At 29.9% G+C, this 13,903-nt stretch overlaps 1 protein-coding gene across 4 annotated transcripts in view; it reads right to left on the minus strand.

Moving 5' to 3' along the window:
• The window catches only part of LOC116425636 (sodium- and chloride-dependent glycine transporter 2), a 64,363-nt gene that overhangs the window by 23,944 nt on the left and 26,516 nt on the right, over positions 1 to 13,903 (minus strand). For 3 of the 4 annotated variants that reach the window (XM_031973615.2, XM_031973616.2, XM_031973617.2), the window contains 3 exons: positions 11,614 to 11,807; positions 6,637 to 6,817; positions 1,217 to 1,454 (listed from right to left, as the gene is read on the minus strand). In XM_031973615.2, the coding sequence (XP_031829475.2) occupies positions 1,217 to 1,454; positions 6,637 to 6,817; positions 11,614 to 11,807 (613 nt within the window). The remainder of the gene's footprint in view (positions 1 to 1,216; positions 1,455 to 6,636; positions 6,818 to 11,613; positions 11,808 to 13,903) is intronic. The other variant, XM_076373121.1, reaches the window with a different exon arrangement.

Raw genomic sequence — 13,903 nt, forward strand, 5'->3', positions numbered from 1 at the left:
GAAGTATTTTATTTTAATGTTCTATGTATTGATACATTATATAAAGTTTAATATTGAATTTTTAATTCTATAATTTGTTGAATCAAATCAAATGACGACTGAAAAGTGCGCCCCGAGTGCAAAAGGTTTGCACTTTGCATAGAACATATAAATAACAAACGAAAATAAAGTAACTATTGTAGAGAGATCACTTGATAACTGGGTTGAAGATTATAAATCTAACTGATCAATTCTCATCTTCCTTATGATATAGTTTACAAACCTAACACCCTATTTACATGGTAGATTGATTCCCCGAAAATGCCGTGTAAAATGAAATCGTGCAATTCGACACAGTTCACATTGAAAAGAAATACATATGTAATAAATTTGGCAAATCCATATGAAACACTATTATTTACGTTTTTGTAAAATAAAAAATTATATACATATTTTTAAATAAAAATTCGTTAATCTAACAAGACTGCATATGTAATTCACAAAACAAAACAAAATTAATGTAATTTTTCCATTTGTCTTGGTTATCGAAGGCTAAGTATATTTCTATTTTATAATTATAGTTTCTTCAAAACTATAACCAAAACACACAGCGAAAGACTTTGTCCCTGTACCATCCTGCTAAACATCAAACCTCTCAACACTACAAGGAATCAGTGCAGCAATTAATGTATTAAATGAGAATATAATAATAATAATAATGGGAGTAATAAAATCATTTTCACAGTAATACACTCAGCATTCGACCTATTAAGTAAAAGTGCTATGTCTCATACATTGGCTCTTCAACCCCTTGCCACACAATTTCCTCCGCGGTAGTGTTGGTTATATTTATTTTACTATCAGTAATTTACAAGAATGCAAAGAATTTTTCTTCTCCTGGCAAGTGTACCTTAAATTTTTTTGGACGAATGTCAATTAATATAATGACGTTTTGTATGTTCTGTATTTTGTATGTCGTATGTTATTCTGTTAATTTGATCCGTGAATTTTATATTTGGTTTATTAAATGCTTTATAATACACATTACACTGCGCAATGCTATCAAATTTAATATTAAAACATTGATAATAGCAAAACAATCTTTTCTTTCGATCAATATGCAATAAATAACATTGATTCCTATTAAATTGCGCGAAAAATCTTTACCACGAGTCCTGCTTGTTATTACATGGCATGGGGTTGGGAGTTGATTATTATTATCGTTTGATGAACTTACTTGGCTACCGATTCCAAGAATGAATAGCATAAAGAAGAACAGAACAGCCCAGAGATTGGGTAACGGCATCCGAACCACAGCTTCAGGGTATGCGACGAAAGCCAGTCCTGCGCCACTTTGAAGTACCTTGTCGATCGGCATCTGCATCTCGTGAGCAAGGAATCCCATGATAGAGAATATCACGAAACCGGCGAATATCGAAGTAAGCAGATTCGTAAGAGTCACGAAGATTGCATCTCTGAAATGACAGTGTAAGATGAGGAATGTTATTTTTTTCGGGTATTTGTACGTAGAATGATTAATGCAGTAGCTTTTTAATCCTTGCACACTATTAACTGGGTCTAGTTTCACTCAACATTTCTATAATTTTATTTAGTTACCAATTTCTGGATAACTTACATAACTAATTTCTTGTTCTGAAAAAATACTTTGAAAAAAGTATTTAAAATATTTAATGAGTGTTAGTCTTAATGGTGCTAGACATTAATGCTTGAACTCGTTAAAAATCTTCACTTTTCAAGAATTAATTAACTTCTTTACAAATGAACCTTTAGCTTCATAGAGGTGCTGAACTTTTTTCCAAAAGTTATTTTAGATGACCTTTTTCAATTCACATTTGTTTTCTGGGATTGATAATGAGACACAGAAAAATACCAAACTGTGATTTTAACTATTACTAATAATAATAGAAATAATATATAACTAACATAAAACAGAGTACAATAAAATGTATTAAAAAATGCGAAATTAAAATTCTGTTACGCAATGAAAAGAGAATTCATTGGAAACCTTTAAATAAAGAGTTTTAGAAAACATAACTTGATCCACTTGTATAGATGATAAGAAAAATATTCTCGACGAATATTTACAATATCTTGTGGATTTTATGGTATACCGTGTCATAAACTTATCTGATTTAAACGTTACCACGCTTCAATAAAATATTAAATAGTGCAACATATATTTTCGCTCGTATGATTTGTATAAGTTACATAAAACATAAGATAATTGTTGTTTTATTATGTAAAGCTACTTGCATGTTTTACAGGTGTTTAAATTTAAGAATATAATTACATGTTCTTTGCGAAAAAGATATGCGGTGACTAACGTGTAGTTAGGAGTTAAGAACAATTTATGTGCTCACAAAATGTTAAAGACCTCAAATCCTACTTTAAAAACAGACTTCATTTGCAGTTGTAAGAAATATATAAAATATATAAAACAGTGGTTTCAGTAGTATTTTTTAAATTATTAGTAGCATTTAAAAAATATTTTGTGTAGTGTTTTTTTTTTGTAATACTTTGTAATAGTATTTTTTAAATAATAAAATCGTAAAATTGTGGACCATAATACTCTATTTGTGAAGCAAGTTAACTTGCATATTATCATTTTACATGCCAAATTTTTAATCAAACTAGAATGGAGAAATAATAGTTAACGTAAATGATTATTCCAATATATTAAAGAAAAATATGTACTAAATAACAAAATTTACGAGAAAAGAATGTTATAAATTGTTTTATGTAATTGTTTCAATTATTTCTATTCTGAATACAAAGAACAATACAAACATTCAATGAAGCAATTTTTAGAAGCTGGTACGTATAACTATAATACAGACTGAAACTGATATAAAATATTATACTATGGTATGATTTGAAAGCTCCGATTGGAGAGCATACAAATGCAGAAAGGGAAAGAAAACACCGTCTATTGGTAGATCGATGAAATGAATCTACTGGGGTTTACCACATCCCACATGAGAAACGGTGGGTTAATTGATTTCTTCTCAGATCTCCATTATCCGCTGGCTCTCAATTTCCCTCGCAATTGAACCGAGTAATCGAAATTTTACTTATTACAATAAAGTGAACCATTATAGTATGAAATATTTAAATAATTCAGTAATCAAGATTAAATGAAACAATAAACTACTTCCATTACAAAGAAATGGTATGAGCACTTTGTTAAGCCTTCTACAAAGGATTTTTTATTTTATTTTAAGCCATAATAGAATCAATTCCCCTACAGAATTATAATTACTCTGAACTGACATGGGTCAGTTGCATAGGAGTGTAATTTTTGTTTACATGATATTCTTTATGTGAATAAGTGCTCTATTTAACTGAATCTACTGTGCAATTCGAAAGGATAAGTGTTCATTAGCTATAGTCCACAGGTTAGATCGGTAACTAGTGAGTTTGGATGGTTTTTATCTTAAACTCAATTATATTGATCTTTTCTCCGAAATATTCAAATTGTGAAAAAAAAAATCGATATCACTACGTATTTTGCAGTATCAGTAATCAATGAAGAATTGATATTGTTAATGAAAAATCAATTTAGAAGAATTTGCTAATTATAGGAACTACGAGAGTCTTTACTATTTCGAGTGTTGACTGTATGGCGATACCATTAAGTCACAATAATTGTCTACAGAGAAAAACCATTTCGACATTCTTTTTATAGAAGAAGGTACTTTTTATAGGTTCTAAATAACAAAATAGTTTAAGTAAATATCTCTATAAATATCTATATAAATATCTATATAAATATCTCATTATTTTATTTTAAAATCTCTCGTAAATCTTTAAATGCGGTTTTTTAAACATAACCTATAACTTTTAATTTACTGTCTGTAGCCACATCAATTTTCTGTGGTATTAACGACTAAATATGTTTTCAATAATGTAGTTTTTATAATAAACTATTTGTAGTTTACGTAGTTTCTTACAAAAACCAACTATATCTTCTTTAAACTGACATGAAGATTACAATTATATTGTTTTTTCTTCAATCTTGTTTTATAATTATCTTAAAAAATATTAACTGCATTTGCCTACACCTTTCAAACACACATTCCACTACAGATATATTTGTCGTTATGGATAAAAGTATAGTTATTCTAATGTGACAAAAATCTTTATAGTTTACCAAAATTTTTATAGACTATGTATCTAATATTAAGAAATATTGAATATTACATTATTTCTTATCGACTATTTATTTCTCAATTCAACAGTTTTACTTTAAAAAGTGTTTCTACTTCTGACCTTCCTGCTAGATCGATTTATTACTTAAATCTCTAAAAATCTGAAACTTTTATCACTGAAGAACTCCATGGTTGCCACAATTAGCAACAAATAATTTTTCCTATCGAATTCCCTGTCATAACATTAAAGACACATATGAAAACATGCATAAAAAGTACAAAACTATATAGATATTCATTTCATTCCCCGAAAGACAATTCCTCTAATTACACTTTCGATCCAACGAGTTTCCAACGAATAGATTTCACTACAAATGCGAGCAGCAGAAGTGAAGTAAAAAGAGGAAATCCGGTTGCTTATTTACATAACAGCTATCAGTAGAAACTCGTAACTTCCATAAGGAAACAACACACAACGGTGTATCCCGGCGAGAAAAGTTTTCTAAAACGTTCGTTTAATTTCGCGTTGGACGGTGTTAAGCGGCTAATTAAAAAGAATTGTCTCAACTGGCGCAAGAAGTTTTCGGGCGTCTCACGCATAATCGCCGCAAAGAACGAGTGCGCTGTCTGTCCGCGTGTAACCGCGTAGACGTTCGCCCGAAAAAGTCGTTGGCTGAGCCGCATATAAATATTTCGCAAACGGACGGTCGCTATAAAAGTCCGTATCAGAGCGTGGCTCTCGTGACACTCGTCAACAGTGAACCATCTAAGGACACGCTGTAGTTAACAGCCGCGAGTTCTCGACTGCGCGGAACTTCTCGGAAATATAAAACGCGTTCCGCGATAAGAGGAACGGGCGACACAGTTAGGTGACGAGGAAGAACAATTAATAGCCACTAGTAAAAGTTAGTCAGCCTGCAAGAGCGCGAGCGCTACAAATTATGCTCCGCGCGTTTGTTCATTCGACTTACGCCCCGCACTGATATAATTTATATGCGATGCAACGTGCACCGAATTGTATCGCTCGCGAGAGAGACTTCAGCCTCGGATAATAATGCTAATTACTACTTCGAGCAATATTTCGAGAACGTGAACGTTGCGGGGCCAGAGTATCATTACCTTAAAATCGGTCGCTGCCGTCAAACCGCGCCAAAACTAAAGCACGATTCACACTAACGATCGAGTATACGAGCGTATCACGATCAGTCGCGATCAAGGATTTTATTGGGACATTCTTGTTCAACGATTAAATCCCGACCATGTAGGGTAACGGTACCTAATATGGAACATGTGGTTTGAAAAGCTTGCCAATATGCGAGATATGGATTTCTTCAATGAAACTCATTTTTATCACGAGAAATTAATGTTTATGGAATTAATCCTCTACAGGTCCGTGTAACTTTGAAATCACATGCCAATGTATTGGCATCTTGTCCATTTATTTCACTTTGCGTAGCAAAGTGGCGGATAAAATTAAATAATTAATTAACTTAAACTTTTATACGCTTAGGCGTGAAAGTTCAACATCATTGTAGTTTCAAAATTATAAGGTATATTCATTTTAATACAATTCTTAAAACTATTAAATACATCGTTAATTTGCACTTACAGGTTGATATTTATTAATTTTATACTATATACATTTTTTTATAGTCACAAACAAAAATTCGGCATATAGATGGTTAAAAAGGAGAAGTAAACGAATTTTCCACTTTTTTGAACTTATATTATGTTAATTTTTTTCTTCTTTTCTTTTATATGTTGAATGTATGAATAACATATCAGGACCACTGCATTTTTCGTGAACACAATGCACTGGACATATTTTTCCATTACTATCACTTTCGTAATTGCCACCATAAAATAAAAATATAAAAATAACGTGTAATATTAACAGATAATATGCACACAATATGTAATATGTTCCATATTAGGAACCGATAGTAAAATAATAACTATTCTAAGAAGAAAATTAATTTGCAGCAAATTTCTTTTGAATAATGAAAAACAAATATGTTCAATGATAAATGATGAAAAAAATAAAATTTTTCGACCTATTTCTCATGGAAATTAACAATTCAAGCTATTTATGTTTCGAAATATTTTGATATTCCATATTACGAGCTGTTTTCTAGATGGAAGCTTTGAAAGATTATGTTAATTCTGGATGACTAGGAAATAGTAACTAAAAAGGATTAACACTAAATCAACCGCACCCGTCAAAATGACGAGTTTCAATCCTCTTATTTTGCAACTATTGATATCTCAAAAACGTTAAATATCCAAGATGACTTAAAAAATAAATAGTTTCACTTCAATACTATATTCAATACATGGAGAAACCGAAAAAGATCTATTGTTAGAATTTCTATAAGGATTACATATTAATCCTGTTAAATCCCATTAATCATGTTAAATTTTCGGTTGTTCTAGTGTTAAAAATACCAACAGTAATTAATGAAATCTGGAATATAATTCATAAACTCACCTGTGACAATTGTGACTGAAATTATTGTAACTAGAGAGCGTGATTAGTGACCCGCATCCAATGCCGAGAGAATAAAACACTTGAGAGGCAGCATCGGCCCACACATTAGCTTTCTCCAGTGTTGACCAACGGGGAGTGATGAACCAGATACCACCCTCCTTGGCACCCTCTAGAGTGACACCTGTATCAAGGTTTTATTTAGAGCCCATTCAGACCACCGCGGGGTTCTTGAATAGTTCTTTGCTGAAGTTTGAATAGGGGTACGTGTTGCTTCAATGATTCAAGTCACTTAAGTCTTTTGAACTGCGGCTGGCAAAAATGATTGAAGTACTTTTCGTTCGAGTACTTTTATATTTATATAACAAGATATAATTAACAGTTGATAATTTTGTTAAGAATAGTTATTTTGTACATAAAACCACAAAATATTGGCTAAATGTAAAGAAAAATTTCATTCTAATTTTAATATAATAATGTGGAAAATATCTCTCGAACTACAGCAGATTTACCTAATAACTTGGATTACAATAGGATTCCGATTTATTAGGTTGGATTTCAATTGGATTCCTATTTATTAGGAAAATTTGTTCTAGTTTGAGGTGTATTTTCAAACGTTGTTTACTTTTCTATGTAAGAGAGTTTTTAACTTTTAAAGGCTAATACATATACAATGTAGAAATATATTATAAAGGAACCATTTCTGTCGTTAATAAAAACCATACCTGCAAGTAAATTTAAGAGATCCTTTCTCATGAAAAATTGAAGCATCAGATTTAAAATATTAAAAAGTGTAACAATCAAACACTCTATTTCTTATCATGATAAATCTCAAATAAAAAAATCAGATACATAATTGCTGTTATCCTTAATTCTTGAGAAATTCAATTTTTAAGGTAAAGTCAAATGTGTCACTTTAAATATTTTCTATGTATTAACTGTAATATGTTAAATATAAAGATTATTTAAAAGCTTTTTCATAGACAATAATTATATAGACCTTCGAAAAATATTTTAAATATTTAAACAAGTTAAAACAAATGTTAAAATAAGTAAGATACCCTTCACACTAACTTTTTACAATATCCTGTACCTCATTGTGAAAACAAAAAATGTATAAAAACCATTAAGAGAAAATACAATACACAAATCTTATTTTCAATTTTAAAAAATCAAATACTTTCCCTGCTATTAAAAACCGTGTAACAATCGAAAATTCTATTATTTATACTAATTCCTTTCGTACATTAAAAATCTATATATGGGAATTCTGTGAAACCTATTACACATTGAAAAAATACGTATAAATTAAAATTTTGTGAAATACAAATTTTTGTGTATGAAGGAGACTTTAATTTCTTTCCATCTATTAACACTAACCGTACTGGGAACCGGTCAAATGACCGGATTTCAAATTCTGCGTTTCCTTCTGTTTATTTAATTTTATATCAATTTCTATATTGTCCGATTAATTAATTTTTCAATTTTCATCCTTCCTCTTGTTTATGTTTCCATTAAAAAAATAATATATCATCTAATTTGTTTATCTCTATTTTGTAGCCAGTTATTTGACTAGTTACGTTATAGTTAGTGTTAAATATGATCCTAATTACGTGCTCCTTGTCTAGAGAATCAAAAACAATGTTTGATTGTTGAAAAGTCAATTACGCGATAAGTGAGGACCAATTCATATCTAATACGTGATATCGAAATATTCTTGAGACCCTATACAATAATGCACTCAATTGGAACGAGATCTTTCTGCTAACTCAAACGTTTCACGGAGAATAGGACGATACGGGTGGATAATCCTGATTTTCAGACTGCTCGCTTCACCGAGCGCCCATTGATGAACTTTATTTTTCAAGTGACTATATTGAGAGAAATCAGGAAGTCCTAAAGTTCAATGAATCCGTTGGAAAGTTACGAATCAAAGCAATTTGACAATTGAAAGCTGAAATACTCAGTTCCACGGAAAATCTTACTCTGGGTAAAACTCAGTTCCATTAATTATATACAAGTTTTACAGATGGTAATCTGACAAGTATCTTTCCTACATCGAATAAAAGAAATTAATTTTACTTTCTCAGAGGCTCACGAAACGGAAGTTGAAACAAAAACTTTATTAATTTTTTATTTCTCTTTAACACTAGAACTAGCGTACCAGTAAAAATGACTAGTTTCGTTTTTTTTTGTTTCGCAATTATTGATATGTTGAAAGCATTGAATATTCGAAATAATTTTGATAATCAATAGTATAACTTGAATACTATAATGAATGTCTGAAGAAACTGAAAATAATGTTTTGATACAATTTTTATAAGAATCACATATGAATCGTATTAAATGCTCGGACATTCTGGTGTTGATATGCTTTGTGCTTTAATATTTCTGTAAATACACAAAATCCCCAATCTAAATATAATAAACCGAGAAAATTAAAAATAATTTTATATTTTATGATTATCTTGTATCATGTGTAAATCCGTGAAACAGAAGAAGAAGAAAATTTAATTGTATCTAATAAAATTTGTGTTTTATACATGCATATAATACTTAAGAAAATAAAATTTTCTTTAAAACTACCAACGAAAATATATTTTACAATTCTCCTGTCTTTTGTCATTTTCTGCATATAACTAGAAATAAATTAGTAAAGTTTATTACTGTTTGAAACGTTATGTAATTTCTATTATAAGCAAAATGTATTCGATTTTTTAATTTTCCTAACATAACTTATATACTTGTATTTATTAGCTGCTATTTAAAACATTTATATATTGTGGGAATGGATGTATTTGAGTACGTGAACAGATATATTGATGAGTGATGAATGTGTGTGCAAATAATGAGCGTGTTTTGAATTAATGTTAAAAGCATTGGAATATTCTAGATTATATTGATTTTCTCTATATGTTAATAATGTTCGCATTTTTTATGAGTCTAGAATATTCCAAATGTATGTGAAGTTAATGCATCGTAATGAAGGAATCAAGAAATAATTATACTGTTTCTAATAAAATCTTCTTTCTCCTAGAATATTTTAAAAAGAATATAAATGTTAACCCCTTCTTCTATAATATCGAGTCAGACTCGTGGTGGAAATTTTTAACCAAATTCGACAAATCTAAATGTTACTTATTTATTTTTCAAATAAACAAAATATTACTTGTCTATTATCAATCTTTAATCTTTAAAGTAAACTCGTAGATACAGAATAAGCATTAAATTCGATCCTTTTGCTATTAAATTATTAACGATAAAGTACTTTTATCAAGCACAGGTTTGAAAGAAATCGTAGGACAAGAGGTTAAGAATACAAAGAAAAAATATATTATTAAAAAGTAAATTATAAATTTACTTTAATAAGTAAAATAAGTTTAAAAAAAGTAAATAACATGGAAAGTTTAAATTACATGTTATGAAATCCCTACTATATGCGTCCGTATAATTACAAGAGGCTTCGACAGAATTATACGCATGAGTTGAATATTTCTTTACACTTACAAAACCTGGTAGTACGTGAAAGCATTTCACCGCAGACACGTAATGAATTTCGTTCACATATAATACCTTTCAATTGCGAAACCGCAGGTTAGCGCATTTCAAAGTAAACCAGGAGTCAAATTAATTGGATTTCTGTATAAATAATGTTGGACAACAAATGCAAGGGGTATATATAACATTAGCCATGAAAATATGATGATTTTTATACTAACTGATCAAGTTAATAAACCAGAACTAAATATATAAATGAAAATTTTATATTTTCACGTGACAAACAGTGAAATTTTCATTTCGATTTTGTATACTGTACTTTTTACTTTGTGCGCAAACATGTGATTTATTTATCACAGTCAGAACAGGCGGTTAACAAACACACAATCAATAGACCATAATATTTGTATAAATGTAATTCAGGCGTTTGAATATTGCTTCCGTCCTTTTCTCATTCATTCACCATCATTATTACTAATTTCGTTCCAAAATAACACAATATTTTGGTTCGAAATAGCAATTCAATCGTTACAACCAGTATTAAGATTTTGTTTGATTCTTCGTTAAAAAAAACTTATTTTAAAATGAAATTCATTTAATTGAGTTTTAATCATTTTAGTATGAAACTAAAACTAAAAATTTTTATTGGTGAATATTCCAGCTATTATATTAAGGAAAAATGATAAAGCTATGTTCATAAGCTTAGTGTAAACAATTTCAGCCAAAAACAGAAATTTTAATTATACTAATTTCAATTTTTCATAAGCGTCAATAGTCAGGGCCAATATGGTAAATTCGAGAGATGCCTCACTTTTTTAAAACAACGATTATACCACAAATATCATTAATATTTAACAAAAGAAAAAAATATTTATAAAAATAGATATAATTTAAAGTATAATACAACGAATAGTTAACTAGGCCCCTGTGCCAAATTTAATATACCACTAAGAACAATTAAAAACATAGATATTTGATAATCTAAATTTCAAACGGAAAATCAAATTATCATTATAGAACGTAATTTACTTGATTAACACAGCTACAACTTTAATCTAACAAATATGTAAAACACATAAAATAGTATATTCTTGAAGTAACTTTTATTATTATTGCAATTTTTCCATGACTAAAAGATTTTTTATTAGTTCGTGGTACCAAACCGAATCAAAATCATATTTATATTATATACAAAAAATTAAGAACCAATGTAAAATAGTAACAATAGAAATTGTAACAATAGAGTATTTCCATTTTCTTTATACATTCATTACAGTATTCAAGTGAAACTATTTATTTTTAAGATCATTTCAAATATTCAATGCTTTCAAGATATCCATAATGGTGAAACAAAAAAACCGAAACCAGTCATTTTTACTGGTAAGATAGTTCTAGTTTTAATGATAAAATCTTAAAAAATGTAAAAAGTGGAGTTAATTGATTTGGCCAGTGGCTCAATTATTGCTCGACATTGCTTCTTACCTCGTATCAGTAGCGCTATGAGCATGACGTAAGGGAAAAGGGCGGTGAAGTAGACAACCTTTCCGACGGACTGGACACCACGCATCAGGCACAGGTAGCAGATTATCCAGGCTAGGCTGAGACATCCTACCAACTCCCATCTTATGGCTCCGAAATTTTCCCAACTGACTCCGCGCAAGCCCAGGACGTAGTCGCTGTATTCGATCAACGATAATATCCGATCGCGATTACATGTTTTACCTTTCTTCGCGACTTTCTCGCTTATCGTCTAGCGCGCGGATACGGGAAAGCCTGTTTTCGTTATCCGATTAGAGTGCACCCTCGTGTAAAGCGCACGGGAACGAAACAATCGGAGCTCGCATTGAAAATGTACAAATAAGAAAAGACAGAAAGTGTATTTGACTCTTCGTTCGGAATAATTTCTTTAGAATTTGCTAATCTTTAACACTAGAACTACCGGACGAGTCAAATTGATCCACATCAGAATTTTCATTTTGCAAGTATTTAAATTATGATGGCGTGTTTGCAAAAGATTTTTAATTTAATTTGTGTATTTGTACAGATACAAGACTAGGAAACTATTTTAATCTCAAGAAACGTATTGTTCTAATTCTTATAAAAAATTGGAAATATTCGAAATGATCTTGAAAATAAATTGTTTCACTGGAATACTGTAATGAATGTTTGATGAAACTGAAAATAATCTATCATCACAATTTTTATAAAGATTACATGTCAATCGTATTAAATGCTCGGTAGTTATAGTGTTAAGTATAAATGTGCGGTCGTTTAAAGTTTTCCGATATTCTTTAAACTGGAGTGTGAAATTGAAGAAAAGAGAAACAGAACATGATTAAGACAGTAGAAAACAAACAATCACGAAAAAGGTGAAAATTAATTACGATGAGGGATTAGCTTAGAAATATCAAGGCAAAACACATTAAAATATTAATTTTGGAGATTCATACTAGCTTAAACATTACCTACTTAGACGTTAATGTTTTTAATCTCACCGTTGGAAGCTTGTTGGTAGAAAATAATAATTTGTCAAACTTTAACAAATGATATCCAACAGATCATTTAGGATTCAGTATGTCATCAGAGAAGATGGGAAATATAAATGTCTCGAAAATAAGGTTTTGGACATAGTCCAATGTTGGAGTTCCTGCATTAGTAGTAAATATTGGTACACTTTCGTGGGTGTCTTCTGGTTCGACCACAAATGATACGGTTGCATCTAGGACGCTGTTGGGATCTTCTTGGCTGAATAACCGAGAGAAAATGTTTTTCTCGCGCATATTCTAACAACTGATATTTCTTATCAGCATCTAACCTAACCCCTCATCTACGTTTAAGATCAATTCCCACAGATAATCCCTGATGTATATTCCACCTGATAGTATCTAAAATCCAAAACGAGTATGGATATCGTGTAAAGTGAGAAAAGTTAAATAACAATGATTCCCTATCTTTAAAAATTTTCATATGCTTTTTAAATTTATTTTTTCGCATTTGATGTCCTAATTGACTATCCTAATAATTATAGGCAGGTGTGTAAAATAATTTAAGGAAATATTCCCATCTTTCAAGTAGAAAATATCGATTCTTTCCCTATTCATTATTAAATCATGATCTTTTTGAAATATAGTCACGTGTTAATTTTATTAGAACATTGGAAATTGTAGAAATATTTATAAATGTTCGTAAAATAAAATAATATTTTATGTTTTATGATGAAATACAATAATATTTCAAAAGAAATGTAGTTCAAACATTTTAACATAACATACCTCGAAAAGTTGTTATTCTTCTTCAACCAAAATTTCAAACAAAATTTTTATGTTTATCAATATATCCTAAAAACAGCCATCTTATACATTGTACTCTTGCATTGAAAAAACTGTAAAATCTATTCATTTAGTACTTTTTGTCGACTTAATTACATAAGTAAGTAAATAATACAGTGAAACCTCAATTATTTAAACCACTGGCACATAATTTCTCATTTGTTCTACTATTTCATTATCAGAATTTACCTTAGTCTCATTTAGTACAAGACAATCAAGGTTCTACTGTACTTGATTATCTGAACCATTTTGGTCTCAATTAGTTGAGATAATCAAAGTTCTACTGTAGAGTAGAACGTCGATTAACCGTGTCGGTATTTTCCGCGATATTACTCCTCAGATATATAGTTGTTCTTGAAGGTAATAATTTTTATTGTTAAACGAAGCTTCGGAACATCCACTCATCCCTCCATTTACGCAGAATATCCGTTCTACAAGAATTG

Source organism: Nomia melanderi, chromosome 13, assembly GCF_051020985.1.
Source record: "Nomia melanderi isolate GNS246 chromosome 13, iyNomMela1, whole genome shotgun sequence".
NCBI classification, from domain to species: domain Eukaryota; kingdom Metazoa; phylum Arthropoda; class Insecta; order Hymenoptera; family Halictidae; genus Nomia; species Nomia melanderi.